This window comes from Pseudorca crassidens, chromosome 16 (genome assembly GCF_039906515.1).
Source record: "Pseudorca crassidens isolate mPseCra1 chromosome 16, mPseCra1.hap1, whole genome shotgun sequence".
Taxonomy (NCBI): domain Eukaryota; kingdom Metazoa; phylum Chordata; class Mammalia; order Artiodactyla; family Delphinidae; genus Pseudorca; species Pseudorca crassidens.
In genome coordinates this window covers 33,145,577-33,164,965 of record NC_090311.1, presented here as the reverse complement: position 1 = coordinate 33,164,965, position 19,389 = coordinate 33,145,577, and the positions used below count along the sequence as shown (strand labels likewise).

Sequence of the window (19,389 nt, the reverse complement as noted above, 5' to 3'; positions counted from 1 at the left end):
GTCAATAACTATTAGAGATGAGAGCTAGTTTACAAGAAACTGAGGAAGTTTTAGGGATACACCAAGTGCTGGGGTTTGTAAACAGGGTTATAAAAATGCACACTACTACTATCTATAAGAATATTGTGAAGCAACCCACATGTTAAAGGCACTAGTGAAAAATTATTAAACCAATTATGGTTCTGAGATTTAACTATTAAAATGAAAAGAAATCCTTTGGATAAACAAATCTAAGATAGCTTTTTAGGGACTTCCCTGGTGGCGCAGTGGTTAAGAATCCGCCTGCTGATGCAAGGGACACAGGTTGGAGGCCTGGTCCAGGAAGATCCCACATGCCACGGAGCAACTAAGCCCATGTGCACAACTACTGAGCCTGTGCTGTAGAGCCCGAGAGCCACAACTACTGAAGCCCACGCACCTAGAGCCTGTGCTCCGCAACAAGAGAAGCCACTGCAAGGAGAAGCCCACACACCGCAACAAAGAGTAGCTCCCACTCACCCCAACTAGAGAAAGCCTGTGAGCAGCAACGAAGACCCAACGCAGCCAAAAATAAATTAAATTTTTTAAAAAACTTTTAAAATAGGTTGTCGTAATACAATACAGATGTACACTATCCAAAACATACAGATTTATGCAACATTCCTTCCCCTCCCATTTCAAACTGAGATCATTTGTTTCTGGGTCAATTTATCTATCAGTAGCTAAAAATGTGAAAAATGAGATAGGAATAAAAATCATCCTAGAGGAGGCGATCAAAATGGCAGAGAGACATGGAGCTCACCTCCTCCCACAAATACAACAAAAATACATCTACTCGTAGAACAATTCTCAGAGAATACCTACTGAAAGCTTGAAGATCCTATACAACCAGAGCTGAAAGAAAGATCCCCACATAACTGGGGAAGACAAAGGGAACAGGGAGAAGAAGAGGAATTGGGATGAGACCTACGCCCCTGGTAGGGAGCTGTGAAAAAGGAAAGGTCCCCTCACCCTGGGAACCTCCTTCACCAGCTGGGAGGTCTGCTGGGACAGATAGGGAGCTTCAGAGGCTCGGGAGAAGAGCATGGGAGCTGGTCTGCAGCCCTGCAGGGTAAAGGAAGACCAGTATAGACGGTCCCCGCCATGTCGCTGCACTTCCTAGCCAGAGACACGTGCCTGAAGTGCGCAGCAACTGGGTAGTGAAACTTGGGCTTCAGTGGACAGACCTGGGAAGAGGACTTGGCTTGGCTGCGTGGAGACAGCCTGAAGGGCCAGGAGTGTGGCTTGGGCCAAAACTGGTGGTGTGCACAGGACAGAGAGTGGTTCTGCCACAGCAGGCTCATTATCAGCATGCTTGCAATGGGGCATAGCTCCGGCCACCGCGGGTTTTGCAAACTCTGTGGGTGCACGCACGCGGAGGCAGGGCTGAAGTCTGAGCCAGTGACTGGAGCTCCCACAGTGCGCACACCTTCAGGAGGTTTTCCATCAGTGGCTTTGTAAGCATGCATACGTGCCTAAGGGACCTCCAAGCCCATTACCAGTGCTCCCACAGAGGAACCAGCCACTGAAGGCAGGGCCAACAACACTGATCTTTGTGGGCGCATGCACCAGGTGGCAGGCAGCATCACAGTTGCACGTTCCAGTAGACAGCTCCTGGGGAAGAATACACAGCAGCTCCTTTCCCAGAGAGAGTGCTCCAGTCCCACCTACCTCACACTGCAGCTTAGAACCTGACCTGGGTGGGGGCTTCTACTCCTACAACTGGAGAGCAGACCCTGCCCCTGACAGGGCTGTGACAACCACAGAGCAAAGAGGAGGCCCTACTCAACATGCAGTGCAGGTTCTGATCACACCACCACCAAACACACTGCCATCAAGGGGACAAGGGCCAACACACCCTGAGAAAAGATATGGCAAGAATCCTACCAAAAACAATCCTTGCACCAAGAATATTGGATTCCCACAGTCTACACAGGGTCGCTCTGACATAAGAACAGCCACAGTAGATAACTGTTTCTCCTAAATTCATAGAGTCAAAGAAATATAAGTAAAATGAAAAAACAAAGGAACTATTTCCAATTAAAAGAACAAGAGAAATCCCCTGAAAGAACAATGAAACAGACTTCTCCAGTCTACCCAACCCCAAGCTCAAAAAGGAGGTAATAAAAATGCTGAAGGAATTAAGAAAGACTATTGATAGAAATGCAGATCACCATAACAAGGAGCTAGAAACTATAAAGAGGAGCCAATCAAAATTAGACAACCCAACTGCCAAGATGAAAACCAAGCTAAAGGAAATAAATAGCAAACTAAATAAGGTAGAAGAATGAATAAGTGATCTGGAAGACAGAATAATGGAAATCACCCAATCAGAACAGCAGACAGAAAGACAAATGAAAGAAAAAAATGAAAGCAACATATGAGATTATGGGATAATATAAAGCATGCCAATCTATGCATAAAAGGAATCCCAGAAGAAGAAAGAGGAAAGGGAATCAAAAATTTATTCAAAGGAATTATGGCTGAAAACTTCCCAAACCTAAAGAAGGAAACAGATACCCAGATACAGGAAGCACAGAGGGTCCCAAACAGACCTACTCCAAGATATCATAATGAAAATGGCAAAAGTTAGAGAGGATTCTAAAGGCAGCAAGATAAAAACAAAGAGTCAGTTACAAGGGAACCGCCATAAGGGTATCAGTTGATTTTTCTACAGAAACTGTGCATGCCAGAAGGGAGTGGCAAGATACATTTAAAGTCCTGAAAGGGAAAAACCTGCAACCTATGATACCCTACTCAGCAAGATTATCATTAAGCATGGAAGGAGAGAGAAAGAATTTCTCAAAGAAAAAAATAAAAGAATACAGCAACACTAAACCTACTCTATAAGAAATACTGAAAGGTGTTCTCTAAATAGAAAAGAAACAGGAATCTATAAGAAATGGAAAATCACAATAGAAAAAGTAAATATATAAAAAGATTGAAGACTACTTAAATTAGGCAGTACATAGATTAAAGAAACAATCAAAAAATTCTGTGAAAGCGATTATAATTACAATGAACAGCAAAAAGATAAACATGAAGATGAGAAACAGGACATCGAAACTACAAAATGTGGAGGAGGGGAGTAAGAAAATGTAGATCTTTTAGAAAGTGTTTGAGTTGTTATGACCACCAGTCTAAAGCAAGTAGATAGAGTTATGGGTTAACATACTTGAAAATCAGGGTAACCACAAATCAAAAACATACAACAGATTCACAAAAACCAAAATGAAAGGAACTCAAGCATAATATAAAAGAAAACCATCAAAGCACAAAAGGAAAAACAAAAAGAAAGGAACAAAGAATACAAAATCAACAGGAAAACAAGGTTTAAAATGGCAATAAATACACTTATCAATAATTACTTTAAGTGTCAATGGACTAAAAACATCAATCAAAGGACACAGAGTGGCAGATTGGATAATAAAACAAGAACCTATAATATGCTGCCTACAGCAGACCCACTTTAGGGCTAAGGACACATATAGATTGAAAGTGAGGAGATGGAGAAAGATATTTCATGCAAATGGAAATGACAAGAAAGCGAGGGTAGCAATACTCATACCAGACTTTAAAACAAAGGCCATAAAGAAAGACGAAGAAGGACACTATATAATGATAAAAGGATCAATACAAGAAGAGGATATCACACTGGTTAACATATACACACACAGTACAGGAGCACCTAGATACATGAAACAAATACTAACAGACATAAAGGGAGAAACTGATGGGAATACAATAATAGTAGGAGACTTTTAACACCTCACTCACATCAATGGACAGATCTTCCAGACAGAACAGCAATAAGGCAACAGAGATCCCAAATGACACAACAAAACAGTTAGACTTAATTGAAATCTACAGGATACTACATCCAAATAAAGCAGAAAACACATACTTTTCAAGCACACATGGAACATTCTTTAGGACAGACCACATACTAGGACACAAAACAAGGCTCAACAAATTTAAGAGGATAGAAATTATTTCAAGCATCTTTTCTGACCACAACCACATGAAACTAGAAATCAAAGAGAAACGAGGAAAAAAACTATTACATGGAGACTAAACAACATACTACTAAAAACCAATGGGTCAACAATGAAATCAAAGAGGAAATAAAAAATATCTCGGGACAACAACAATGAAAGCACAACCATACAAAATCTATGGGATGCAGCAAAAGCAGTACTTAGAGGGAAGTTCATAGCGATACAGGCCTTCCTCAAAAAACAAGAAAACTCACAAATAAAAAACCTAACCTACCACCTAAAAGAACTAGAAAAAGAAGAGCAAATAAAACCTGAAGTCATCAGAATGAAGGAAATAATAAAGATCAGAGAAGAAATAAATAAAATAAAGATTAAAAAACAACAGAAAAATCAATAATAGCAAGAGCTGGTTTTTTGAACAGATAAACAAAATCAACAAACTTGTGGCCAGGCTCACCAAGAAGAAAAGAGAGAGGACCCAAATAAATAAAATAAGAAATGAAAGGGAGAAATAATAACTGACACTACAGAAATACAAAAAATCATAAGATATTATGAACAGTTATATGCCAACAAAATGGACTACCTAGGAGAAATGGACAAGTTTCTAGAAATAGCCTGTAAAAACGGAATCAAGAAGAAACAGATGATTTGAACAGATCTATCACTAGAAGTGAAATAGAATCTGTAATTTAAAAAATTCTCTGCAAACAGAAGTCCAGGACTGGATGGCTTCATTGAGGAATTGCACCAAACATAGTGAGAAGAACTCAGACTGATACTTCTCAAACTCTCCCAAAAGATTGAAGAGGAGGGAACACTCCCAAAGCCATCCTATGAAGCCACCATCACCCTGACACCAAAACCAGACAAAGACACTAACAAAAAAGAAAATTACAGGTCAATATCTTTGATGAATATAGATGCAAAAATCCTCAACAAATATTAGCAAACCGAATCCAACAACCCATAACAAGGATCATACACCATAATTAAGTTGGGTTCATTCCAGGGTCACAAGAATAGTTCAACATATGCAAATCAATCAATCTGATATATCACATCAACAAAAGACAAAAACCACATGATCATCTCAATAGATAAAAAGCATTTGGTACAATTCAATATCCATTCATGATTAAAATCTCTCACCAAAGTGGGTATAGAGGGAACATATCTCAACATAATGAAAGCCATTTGTGACAAACACATAGCCAACATAATACTAAATGGTGAAAAGCTGAAAGCCTTCCTGCTAAAATCTGGAACAAGACAAGGATGTCCACTCTCACCACTTCTACTCAACATAGTACTGGAAGTCCTAGCCACAACAGTCAGATGAAAAAAATAAAAGGTATCCAAAATGGAAGGGAAAAGGTAAAATTGTCATTATGTGCAGATGACATGATACCCTATATAGAAAACCCTAAAGATTCTGCACAAAAACTACTAAAACTGATATATGAATTCAGCAAGGTAGCAGAATACAACATTAATATACAGAAATCTGCTGTATTTCTTCATACTAACAATGAAATATCAGAAAGAGAAAGTAAAATAAATTCCCATTTAAAATCGCATCCAAAAAAAAAGAAAAATATCTAGGAATAAACCTAATCAAGGAGGTGAAAGACTTATATGCTGAGAACTATAAAACACTGATAAATGAAACAGAAGATGATTCAATGAAATTGGAGGATAGACCATGCTCTTGCACTGGAAGACTTAATATAGTTAAAATGGCCATACCACCCAAAGCAATCTACAGATTAATGTGATCCATATCAAATAACCCATGACATTTTTCACAGAACTAGAATAAATAATCCTTAAATTTATATGCAATCACAAAAGACCCAGAATTGCTAAAGTAATGCTGAGGAAAAAGAACAAAGCTGGAGGCATAACCCTTCCAGACTTCAGACAATACTATAAAGCCACAGCAATCAAAACTGCATGGTTCTGGCACAAAACAGACATACAGGTCAATGGAATAGAATAGAGCGCCCAGAGATAAACCCACACACTATGGTCAATTAATCTTCGACAAAGGAGGCAAAAATATACAATGGAGAAAAGACAGTCTCTTTAACAAGTGGTATTGGGAAAGCTGGACAGCCACATGTAAATCAATGAAGTTAGAACACACTCTAACACCACACACAAAAATAAACTAAAAATGGCTTAAAGTCTTTAATATAAGACATGACACCATAAAACTCCTTGAAGAGAACATAGGCAAAACATTCTCTGACATAAATCGTAGCAATATTTTCTTAGGTCAGTCTCACAAGGCAAAAGAAATAAAAGCAAAAATAAACAAATGGGACCTAATTAAACTTAAAAGCTTTTGCAGAGCAAAGGAAACCATAAACAAAATGAAAAGACAACCTATGGAATGGGAGAAAATATTTGCAAATGATGAGACCAACAAGGGCTTAATTTCCAAAATATACAAACAGCTCACACAGCTCAATATAAAAAACCCCAAAAAACTCAATCAAAAAATGGGCAGAAGACCTAAATAGACATTTCTCTAAAGTAGACATCCGGATGGCCAACAAGCATATGAAAAGATGCTCAACACTGCTAGTTATTAGAGAACTGCAAATCAAAACTACAATGAGGTATCACCTCACACCAGTCAGAATGGCTATTATCAAAAAGTATACAAATAATAAATGCTGGAGAGGTTGTGGAGAAAAGGGAACCCTCCTACACTGTTGTTGGGAATATAAATTGGTGCAGTCACTGTGGAAAAACAGTATGGAGTATGGAGGTTCCTCAAAAAACTAAAAATAAAGTTACTATATGATCCAGCAATCCCACCCCTGGGCATGTATCTGGAAAAGACGAAAACTCTAATTCAAAAAGATACACACACCCCAACGTTCATAGCAGCACTATTTACAATAGCCAAGACATGGAAGCAACCTAAGTGTCCATCGACAGATGAATGGATAAAAAAGATGTGGTATATATATACAATGGACTATTATTTAGCCATAAAAAAGAATGAAATAATGCCATTTGCAGCAACATCGATGGACCCAGAAAAGATCATACTAAGTAAAACAGAGAAAGACAAGTATATGATATCACTTATAGGTGGGTATCTAAAAATAGTACAAATGAACTTATTTATAAAACAGAAACAGACTCACAGACACAGAAAACAAATGTATGGTTACCAAAGGGGAATATGGGAGGGAGGGATAAATTATGAGTATGAGATTACAAATACACACTACCATATATAATATAAACAACAAGGATTTACTGGATAGCACAGGGAACTATATTTAATATCTTGTAATAACCTATGATGGAAAAGCATCAAAAAAAAGGAGAAAATATATATAACCAAATCACTTTGCTATACACCTGAAACACACAATATTGTAAATCAACTCTACTTCTATTTTTTAAAAATCACTTTAACATTAACTAAAATAGGACTTCCCTGGTGGCACAGTGGTTAAGAATCCGCCTGCCAATGCAGGGGACATGGGTTCGATCCCTAGTCCAGGAAGATGCCACATGCTGCGGAGCAACTAAGCCCGTGCGCCACAACTACTGAGCCTGCGCTCTACAGCCTGTGCGCCACAACTACTGAGCCCACATGCCACAACTACTGAAGCCCGCGCGCCCTAGAGCTTGCGCACCACAACTACTGAGGCCACACACTGTAACTACTGAAGCCCATGTGCTCTAGGGCCCATGTGCCGCAACTACTGAGCCTGCGTGCTGCAACTACTGAAGCCCGTGCGCCTAGAGCCCATGCTCTGCAACAAGAGAAGCCACCACAATGAGAGGCCTGTGCATTGCAACAAAGAGTAGCCCCCGCTCGCCACAACTAGAGAAAGCCTGCATGCAGCAACGAAGACCCAATGCAGCCAAAAATAAATAAAATTAATTTTAAAAAAATTAAAGTAAGATGTAAAGCGGGAAGGGAAATTTGCCATTACTAATTGGCACTGATAAGAGCTATTTTTACTAGAATAGACATTTACATAACAGAAGATGTGCATCTGCCTCTTTATATGGTAATCCATTTGAAAAAAAAAGCCTATCAATTTCAAACATCATTTGTGAAAGAAGACATCATTCAAAGTGTCAAATCATAATCACTAGAGGCTCTGGATTAGAGTCAGGATAAAACAAGATTCAGTAGCCACCTGTGTTTCATTTTAGACTTTTCATGTCTCAGCTCACAAAGAGTCACCCTTGACTTCAGGGCCCTTTGTAAATTCCACAGCTATCGAGTTTAAATGGTCCAACTGATACTTCATAGATGGAGGACAACTTAGAATTGAATTATTCTTAAAAGAATAATACAGGGCACAATAGTATATTAAAAAGTAATACTATACGTGAATAAGAACCTTCTTCTATAAGTATCTGGAAGGCATACCTTATTTTCTTTGTATCTGGTGAGATCTGCTACACAGTATTCCTTGAATAATTTATCATAGTATTTCTTTGCAAGTCTCTTCTCCCTAGATTCATTAAAAATATATAAATCTTACATATTTAGAAATTCAACCATTGTTTGCTACTTGGAGGCAATGTCAAATAAATAACGCATATGATATAAACATTAATGTTTTAAAAGAGGTCATTACTTACATGTGCATAGAATATCTGAATATTAACTATTAATAGCGGGTCTCTAGGGAGGGAAGCTGGAAGACTAATAGTCAAAGATGAGAAGGAGACTGACTCTTCACTTTTTACCCTCTGTAATGTTTGAATTTTTAAAACCATTTTCAGGTTTTACGTTTTCCCAAAATATTTTTAAAATTTAAACAGAAGCGTACTACTAGACAACAAATAATACTGTAAAAATTTTATAAATTATTTTTTAAAGACAAAGTCAAGCAATAAGAAGTCAGTTAAAATTGTAAAAAATTACCAAAAGAATCAAACCAGATTCAATAATCTGAGGCACGGTTTTATGTTCTCGATTCAGAACTGCTCCATGCAGGGGCCAAATGCTTTGGACAGGTGACAAAACAAGAAAACACTCAGGGAGCAGGAGAGATAGGACTATAGCATTTGATGCATTATGTCTCACACGGGTACAATTACCAATTCATGTCCATTTCATCCTCCTCATTCCATAGGAATCTGTGATTTTCTCGTATAATATCCATGTCTACCTTGTCATTTTCCCTGAAATAAAACAATTTTAAATTCAATATGAAAACAAAATTAGTCAAACTTAAGTTAAACAGTGTGTGAGATTTTTGAGCACCTGAGTAAAAATAAGATACACAAAGATAGTTTTATATGTACGTATGTATGTATATTTATAAAAAGTATTTCAGTATTTTCAAAAGGCAGTTATAAAGAGTGCTGCTACAGAAACAAATGGATAAGGAATCCACCCATCTCTAGAGCTGGTTCAATTATATAAAGGGTGCTAAATTACCAAAACTAGGATGAGAAATCTGAATGAACACTAAATGGATAAGGAAGATGAATGAAAATAAGTTTCAGAATCTAAAATAAGTAACACCATCCTATTGTGATCTAATTTTAAAAATATATAAAAAATTTTTTCACACCTCATTTTACTACATCTTCCTAGGAAGACTGAGTAAGGAAGAGAACTGAAGGAGATGATTTTTCAAGATGGTAACAGATTGGGGACAGAAGAAGGGATTGTTGAGAAATACAGGCTAAATTCAGAGGAGAGTTAAGTTTGGGGCTGATGAGCTGGTATGAAGTTTTTTAGGGCACTATCAACTCGGAAAATCGTTAAGTAAAGAGAAAAAAACCCACACAAAACCAAGAGGCTCTGACAGAAGAGCTTCAGATATAAGAAGGAATTTCATGTGTGGGAAATATTAGAGTGAGGTCTCTTGTTTGTCCTATCTTTTAAAAAGCAATCCCAAACCTGAGGTCTAAAGAGTTCATTATTTCAAAGATCCTTGTGGGGGGAAAAAAAAAAATCACTGCATAATCAGGCACGTGAGTATTCCTCACACAATCCTGTTATTGCGAGAATCAGCAGGCTGCCTGAGGCCTGTTGCCAGAGAAATGGGGTTCATGATGAGTTGCTTAGCTAGAAGCTTCGAATGGCCTCTCCACCTTATAACAACAAAACTGGAATGGAAAGCAGGAGAACATGACAGAATCAGAAGATATAGTAGCTGTGAGTCTTCAAAGATACCCATACCTACCTCCCATTATGTAAAATAAACTTTATGACACTTACCCCAATCGCCTGAAGTCTTCTTTTTTGCCACCATAGTATAAAATATAGTCATTTACAAACTTTGTATGCCTTTGATACTGAAATGCAAAAAATTAAGGATTTTATTTGTTCAGTAGTTGGGTGTCAATGACATATTAGTGAGTAGGGAAAAAAAACATAGTATGAGTCTATTTAGTTTTTTAAAAATATACAAATATATACTATACATGCTTATAAATTAAAAAAAGATCTAAAAGGGTAAATATTAAACTGCTAAGAGTGAACACAGTACAGTAGAGGGGCTTTCACTTCCTACTGAATACTCTATATTGTTTTGAACATTTTCAAGCAATAACTCTCTGGAGAGAAGGACAGCTTCCTATATACAGCCTCACACCACCACTCATTTTATAGTTTCAAATTATAGTTTCCTATAACTATATATTATAGTTATTCCTATAACTATAAATTATAGTTTCCTATAACTATAACAAATTATAGTTTCCAAAGTTAAAGGTGAGGAGTAGAATTTTTCTTCATTATAAAATATAATTTAGCTATTTCAGTAACAATAAAGCCTCCAAAATAGAAGATGCAACTTTTATTATATTAAATCCTAACATGAGGCTTTCAAAAAGAAGTAAATATAAGAGATCACATGAAGCTACAGTCATGTTTTCAGTGCAATACAATGAGACACATGAGCATTTTACTTGTTTTAAAAAGCTCCATGGTACTCTCTCTAGAGCGGAACACACACATAACAGAACTGACATAATATTTTCTGTGACTACAGCCTATTATATTAAAGACAAACAGTTATTTAATTGATCACAATGTGTTTGAGCAGAATAGTGAATCAAAACATAATTCTGAAACGAGCAAGAAAGCAATTAACATTTCAGAAAAGAAAAAAGAGAAAAGCCAGATACCCAGAGATCTGGATTCTAGCTCTTGGTCTACCACAAACTGGTCATGTGACACTGGCAAGTCACTTAAATCTTTCAAGAGCTCAAGTCAGCAAACTTTTCCTGTAAATAGTAAATATGCAGGCCATACGGTCTGTTAAAACTACTCGCCTCTGCCACTTTAGCATGGAAGTAGGCACAGATAACACCTAAATGAATGAGCACAGCTGTGTTCCAATAAAACTTTTATTTACAAAAGCAGGTGATAGGTGGGACTTTGCTTCCTGGAAGATGCAGCAAAGATGTACAGTTGATCCCTGAACAGGGTGGATAGAACACCCACCCTCCTCATTGTCCAAAACCTGCACATAATGTATAATCAGCCCTCTGCATCTGTAGATTCAACCAACTGCAGATCATTAGTACTACAGTAAAATAAATACCCATATTTACACAATATAGTAAAATAAAAATCCTTGTATAAGTGGACCCTCACAGTTCAAACCCTGTGTTGTTCAAGGGTCAACTGCACTTCTCCCTATTCCTCCCACTGAGAACTAAAAACCTTGGAAATTATATATAAAACAAACATAAAAAGACTCTGAAAGGTAGAGAGAAGAAGGCAGACCAGCTACGGACCTCAGGACCCATGGTATGACATGGTGCTGAGTTCCCCACGTTTTCTTTTTGCTTAATAAATGCCAGACTTGGAGGTGAAGAAGCTGGATAGCTGGAAATACCAACAAGCACAGACAAAAGAAGTGCCAACAAAAGTCTGTTCCCTGTAACAAAATAATCAGGAGAGAGGCAGCCTAACAGGAAAGATAACTTTTAGGCAGTAACTACTCTATTCCAGCCAAACACTCCAGAAAATCTATGGCCCCACCTCCAGCCATGCAAGAAAAGGGGATCTAGACTTTCACCCTCACCAGGCTGTAACTAGATGCCCCAACACCCCCAACTGAGTGGTGTGACAGAAGGAGGAGCAGATGTTGAAATACTAAAGGAGCAGTGGCAGATGAGATCCATGGGAAAGCTAAGCTATTGGGTTAGGAGATAAGAGGAATAAATAAATTGGTGACAAGAGAACTTCTATAACTTAAAGAAAAGGATCAGGAACAATAAAGTGAAAGTGGTGACTACAGGATAGTGGGTATATCTAATTGACATCGTCTCCTTCTCCCTATCCTGACTGCAGTAATAAATACCCAGAAATACTTTCACTCTCCAATATTCCCAACAGTAATATGGATGGCCAGTGGTAGCGGCTTGTGTAATAAGCCACAGTCTTACCAAAAAGTTAAGCTGAGAGATGGCTATCACAGGGAAACAAGGTATAACTTAAAGACAGCCCCAATTCATGCCTGAAAGCTGAAGCCACAGTAGGCCTGAGACAGTCCACAAACAGACCTATTATTTTTTTTTCATTTTTATTTTTTCTAACATCTTTATTGGAATATAATTGCTTTACAATGCTGTGTTAGTTTCTTCTGTATAACAAAGTGAATAAGCTATATGTATACATATATCCCCATATCTCTTCCCTCTTGCATCTCCCTCCCGCCCTCCCTAACCCACTCCTCTAGGTGGTCACAAAGCCCCGAGCTGATCTCCCTGGGCTGAGGCTGCTTCCCACTAGCTACCTATTTTACACTTGGTAGTGTATATTTGTCCATGACACTCTCTCACTTCGTTCCAGCTTACCCTTCCCCCTCCTCGTGTCCTCAAGTCCATTCTCTAGTCTGTGTCTTTATTCCTGTCCTGCCCCTACATTCATCAGAACCTTTTTTTTTTTAAGATTCCATATATATGTGTTAGCATACAGTATTTTTCTCTTTCTTACTTCACTCTGGATGACAGACTCTAGGTCCATCCACCTCACTACAAATAACTCAATTTCATTTCTTTTTATGGCTGAGTAATATTCCATTGTATATATGGGACACATCTTCTTTATCCATTCATCTGTCAATGGACACTTAGGTTGCTTCCATGTCCTGGCTATTGTAAATAGTGGGGCAATGAACATTGTGGTACATGACTTTTTGAATTATGGTTTTCTCAGGGCATATGCCCAGTAGTGGGATTGCTGGGTCATATGGTAATTCTATTTTTAGTTTTTTAAGGAACCTCCATGGTGGCTGTATTAATTTACATTCCCACCAACAGTGCAAGAGGGTTCCCTTTTCTCCACACTCTCTCCAGCATTTATTGTCTGTAGATTTTTTGATGATGGCCATTCTGACCAGTGCGAGGTGATACCTCATTGTGGTTTTGATTTGCATTTCTCTAATGATCAAACAGACCTATTATTAAACACAGTTTTACAAAGACATTAAATAGCCAAGAACCAGGTAGGAAAAGAGTAAGAGTTAAAATGAGACTGAAGATAATAGTATAAAAATGAGAAATATTGACAGCTTGACAAAAATGGATTGAAAAAAATATCTGCAAGTACATGGACTTTGTAAACCTATTTATAGAAGATTAGTAATATGTTTTTTATTATTTTTTGCCTCTAAATCTTTCTTGTATATTAGTAAAAGAGAATTGTACTCAGAAGTATATATGGCAAAATTCCATATGAATAAACACTTATCTTTAAATATAAAATTTATGTCTATCTGACTTCACAAGATTTTATGAAATAAAATAGATTTAAAAAGTTGTATTAGTCACAAAATCTAGAAATATAAAAGGATACAGCATCCATAGCTATGAGATGAAACCTTCTATTTCTTGCTTCTTCCCTGTTAAGAAAAATTTTATTTCAAGCAAATTCAAATGTCTATATTTAATTAATATAATCAAATCACCAACATCTCGAACCAAAAAAAAGTAATGTACATTGAAGTACCATACCTATCCAGCAATTCTGCTGCAACTTGCTTATGGACCACCTTTCCATGTTTTTCTTTCTGAAATGGCTTTTTGAGCAGTAAATCATCTTCAACTGTCCTGGTTTGTTAAGAAGAAAAATTATTAGAAGAGTTCATTTTTCTCAGTGTTTCCTATTTCTTTATTATTCTCATAATTGGAACACGTTTTAAAGAATTCAACTCTTAAAGACTCACTGATCTTCAATGAGGTATTTTACATCTCCTTTAACAGCTTAATTAATATCTTGACTTTATTTAATACCTATAAAATGGAGAAGACGAGACTAACAAATGCATGGGTTCTGGTGTCACACCACCTGGGGTCCTTGGTTCAAATTTTGGCTCTGTCATTCATTATCTTTATCTTAAATTACTTAATCTTTTTGTGCCACAATTTCCTTGTTTGCAAAGTAGAGATAACAAAGCTTTCAGTAACTGATAACGGAAAAAGAAGGGCTGATTATAGATGATATAGACTTTAGGTGATCAGCCCTAGTTACTTAAATAGATATAATCCTAGAGCACACAAGACTATCCAACTAGATTGGCTCAAATTCTATTCTTACAAAGTAATATTTTTGAATGAAAAACCTTGAAAATGTAAAGCATTTTAATTTCATTTTATTACATAAAAATGTAATTCATTATATAATTATTTCTATTCTTTTGGTTATCCATGAAGACTGAGTACCCAACAAAAATGTTCAACCCCAATTGGTATGCTTATATATTGTTTTCAGTGTCAAATAATAAACCAATTTTTATAAGTTTGGTTAATATGAATCAGTCAACCACTCCTAAGTTAATGGATAAAATCAAGTTTCTAAGCACTGAAGGCTGAAAACAATGCCCCTCCCTAAACACAGCTACTCCACCAAAATCTGGCCTCCTTTGTAAGGTTCAGGCTTTATCTGCTAAGAGTTCTTACCTCTTCCATTAAATAAAGACTTCCATGAACTCCTTCCTCTGGCCACTTAGTCTGCTCATTCACAAAATCCTAAGAATTGTGCTGCATCACAATCTCATCCTCCACAGTATCCTCATTTTGCAGTCAAGTACTAGCAAAGGGACAACCAACCAAGCCCCTTCTTAGCTATGACAGTTGCAAGTAGAGTCCTTGACAGTTGAATGAAAAATAGATGCAACAGAGAAATCTAAGAACTTTAACTGATTTCCTTTTTTTCCTTATGCGTCCCTTTCCATAAATCCCTTCACAGCATAAACATTACTTTCTTATCTTTTACATAACTGTTCTCAAATTTTTGAGTCAATCATTATAGTTTAATAAACAAAAATTCATCCAGTAGAGCATCGCTGTCTTCACATGTAAACACAATGCCAAAACTTTAAATATTATTTATACCTCATCTCAATTTAGAAAGGATCGGAAGCAGAGATCAATAAAAAATTACTTACTTTTTTTTCCTTTTGCTAGATTCTCCACAGTGTTCATCATCACTAAAATCAGAGTCATAGCCTCCATGACCATGCATCTGTAAAGGAGTATAGTCAGGAGTATAAATTGCCCACAGTTCAGGAAACAGAATAGTTCAAAAATAAGTTATCTTTAAAAGCCACAATAGTTTTAAAGGATTGTGCTGGGCATATCAGGGGTTATCTAGCCATCTAAAACTTTCAATCACTTTGAAGTAACAAACTTACCCTTCAGAAAATGAATCAATGTTTTTCACTTTAATTACCAACAAGGGAGATTACTCTTTGACCTTTCCATGTAAAACCAGGTCTAGAAGCTGCCATGTCACTGCATACAAGGTTCAGCAATGCTTTACTTTTATTTGATTCAGAGTAATAATGGTTGCTGGTATTTATCAACTTTGTTCCAGACATTATGCTAGGTTCTTTACAAACACTGCTTCTAATTCTGCAAGTTAGGAACTACTACCTTCATTTTAGAGATAAAGAAATCAAGGACAAAGTTAAGTAAATCAATTATACAGAGCAAATATGTAGCTAAGCAGATCTACTTGATTCTTAAGCCCATGATCTCAACTACTACAAACTGACTCTCTGGAATAGGCTAACATTTTGATTACTGTATTCCATTAGACTTAATGGATTTGTGAACAGTACGATCAACTGATAAAAATTTTCCTTAAAAAAAAAAATAAAAAAATTTTCCTATCTTCTTTCAAGATTTCCTTTTTCTTTGAAACAGTTTCTTCAAGGTAAACCACCTTGTCCTTTGTTCTAGATAACTTTATCTTGTTTCTATTCATTTTTAAATCAAAATTCTTAGAAATACTGAAAGATCTCAATTGTCACTCAGTTGTGTTAGAAAGCAGCTCCTGGTTTCAGCATTACATAGAATTTGGGATATACATTAATGGCGGATGGATGGATTATTTGACTATATCTGCTAAATAAGGTGGCTACATCAAACAATCTTTAAATCCTATGAGTCTGTGATCTTCATAATTCCATTTTCAAACTTACGTGTATGGGTGCATATCTCTCTTCCCTGCCCCACAGAATTCGAGAGAGGCGGGCCCCAGCCAAGGTTGAGGCGAAGGTTTAGGCCACTTTCAACTCTACTCTCACTAAGTCACACCTGAATCGCACACCTTTTTATCATGTCAACTCCTTGCTTCCACTGTTTTATCACATCTGTTCAAACCATACCAGCCTCTCACACCTTGTCTTATGTCCTCACTTTCTTCACATTCTGATGGGGGACAACCACTGTGGGGAGCTTAGAGATAAGTTCTGGGGTCAGCCTGACAGAATGCAAACGCTGGCTCTGCACGTTTCATGTCTTTCTTTGGGCATGCTCCTTAACCTCTAGGAGCCTGTTTCCCCCTCCATAAAGGGAGGCTAATGAAAGAAAGTACCGGTCTCACAGAACTGGGCATTAAATGAGTTACCGCGTATAAAGGGTTTTAGAACAACGTCTGGTACAGTACAACCCTCCCAATTTTAACTACTATTACCGTCATGATGTTCCTACACCCTGGGACACCACCTCCTACCCTTGTGCCCCCCGTCTCGTTTTTTTCTCGTCCATCCCATACCCATCTGAATTCAGTAGTTGCATTAAAAAGTTCTCACTCACTTCAGGCTACGAATCAACTGACAGGAACCAAGAGAAATTCGAGAAGGGAGACGCGGGGTGTCTTCTGAATCTGCCATCAAAAAAAAAAAAAACAAAAATCAACTAGTAGCATATGAGAAACAAGTTTCGAGATCTTTCTCCCCGACCCCAAGCACTCAAGGCCCTTCTCACACACCCCTTCCCCTCCTCTGCCAAGTGCTCCCGCTGAGTCGTTGTTCCCTCCTCTGCCCGCGTCTGCAGCGACAACCCACCGCCTGAGCGAGCTGCTGCGGCACCAGACCCGTCGCCCCGGCTGCGTAGCCTAACCACAGTCGCCGCCACTGCCAGAGCCACAACGGCCGCCGCCGCCCGCTCCCCGCCTCTCCCTACGGGTCCCAGCTCTGCGCTGCTTCCGGTCCGGCTCGGCCGCGCGTCTCACTTAAATGACACCGTTCCCGGGCGCGCCGACTTTGTGTTACAGCCAAAACAGCCCCGGAAAACGAAGGCCGCGGGAGAACAGGGCCGGAAGGGAAGGTGGAGGCTCCCAGCTTTACCAAAGTCGCCGCGCTCGGTTTTTTCCTGGGCCTTCTTCCATTACCCTCTGGGAAGCCCAACATTTAATCTCGTGTGGCACAGCTCATACTAAGCCCACGCCCCTCGTTTGAAATTTTATTTCGTTTTAGAAAAAACCCTGCCTGGATATCACTTGCCGTCCTCTTTCTAGTAACCTTAGAAACGCCTCCTCGGAGCAACCTTGCTGAGCGTCTCAGTCTCCGATCTGCCTCTCCTCCCTCTGCCCCACTCCTCCCAATAAAACAGTTCTCATAATTAGAACAGAAATAGCTTTCCATCGCTTCACCACCCACACAGTAGATGCCATTCCAAATGCAGTGCTGGTGGCAGAGGAGCTCATCGAAGATGCGAGGAGAGGCTGAAGAGGGAATAGGAGCGATTTCACAGGGTCGCGAATCCTCTGCAGACAAGTGACTTGGCACAGGTGAAAAGAGATCCACAATAGTTACTAAAAAAAAAAAAAAAAAAGAAAGAAAGAAAAGAAAAAGAAAGAAGGAAAGAAAAAAAATGCAGGCAGGAAAAGTTAAATTATTTTAAGCTCTGCCGGGTTCTCCCTGTGTTTTACCTTTTCTAAATTATGATGCCCCATTCTGCTTTACAGCCTAGTTACTGGGTTCGTGTCGTGTCTCCCTCCGGCTGATGCTATTCATCTTTGCTTCCTCCTCGGTACCCAACACGGTTCCCTGGAAATCAAAAGCGCTAATTAAATATTTGTTGAATTGAACTGGCACGCCACTGACTTTCACAGCGGGCTCATTTTAGTGAAAACCTTAGCACGTAACACTCATTTTACATCTTTTGCACCAAACAGTAGATAAAAATATCTACCAGTTCAAGCCCTCCTTCTATCCCTGACAGTAAATTACAGATACAACCTGCTTTACCCAATGCAGTAAATATGATCTTTAAAAATCTGTAAGTTAAATTATTGTAAATTCAATTATTTCAAAATGCAATCAGATTAAACTTCAGTAAAAACGTTTATTAAAATATTTAAAGCAGTAGGAAGCCTCACGATTTAACATTATACTATATTGAATTATTTTGTCAAGCAGTTCCTTTTTTAGTAAATATCTAAAATATCTATTCTGTTCTTTTAGTTATTATTGATAAAACCAAACACACTTGTACCTGGTATTCATTTCCTTTCTACCAATATGTGACCTTTAATAGCATTTTCTACCATTCTTAACATATTTTGTCTGTTGCTTCATTTTCCTCTTACAACAAGCCTGTGCTGCATGCAGTGTTATTAGCCCCATTTTGCACGTAAGAAATAGAAGCACAGAACTCAGAGCCACAGGCCTGGTGAGGGTCTAGAAACTGGGAATACTTGATTCTCTACAAGACCCTGTTTTCTCTTTGTGGCTCTCTCTCTGTCAAATTCTTTCTTTTTAAATTTACATATTTGTTTTTATTTTTGGCTGCATTGAGTCTTCGTTTGCTGCGTGCGGGCTTTCTCCAGTTGAGGCTAGCAGGGGCTACTCTTCCTTGCGGTGCACGGACTTCTCATTGCAGTGGCTTCTCTTGTTGCGGAGCACGGGCTCTAGGCACATGGGCTTCAGTAGTTGTGGCACACGGGCTCAGTAGTTGTGGTTCGCGGGCTCAAGAGCACAGGCTCAGTAGTTGTGGCGCACGGGCTTCGTTGCTCCGCGGCATGTGGGATCTTCCCGGGCAAGGGCTTGAACCCGTGTCCCCTGGCATTAGCAGGCAGATTCTTAACCACTGTGCCACCGGGAAGCCCCAAATTCTTTCTTTCTCT

The 19,389-nt window shown here is 38.3% G+C and overlaps 1 protein-coding gene across 5 annotated transcripts in view; it reads right to left on the bottom strand.

Moving 5' to 3' along the window:
- LOC137208979 (protein FRA10AC1) overlaps positions 1–18,248 on the bottom strand; it is a 40,744-nt gene extending 22,496 nt beyond the window's left edge. The window contains exons 1-8 of one of the 5 annotated variants that reach the window (XM_067709969.1): positions 18,193–18,248; positions 17,076–17,145; positions 15,422–15,498; positions 13,989–14,084; positions 13,831–13,876; positions 10,240–10,316; positions 9,108–9,191; positions 8,431–8,515 (exon numbers count right to left, since the gene is read on the bottom strand). In XM_067709969.1, coding sequence (XP_067566070.1) covers positions 8,431–8,515; positions 9,108–9,191; positions 10,240–10,316; positions 13,831–13,876; positions 13,989–14,084; positions 15,422–15,498 — 465 coding nt within the window. In that variant the 5' untranslated portion in view covers positions 17,076–17,145; positions 18,193–18,248. Of the gene's footprint in view, positions 1–8,430; positions 8,516–9,107; positions 9,192–10,239; positions 10,317–13,830; positions 13,877–13,988; positions 14,085–15,421; positions 15,499–17,075; positions 17,146–17,250; positions 17,494–17,920; positions 18,076–18,192 lie in introns of those variants that run through there. The other 4 variants (XM_067709968.1, XM_067709965.1, XM_067709967.1 and 1 more) reach the window with 4 other exon arrangements.
- Positions 18,249–19,389: the final 1,141 nt, after the last annotated feature.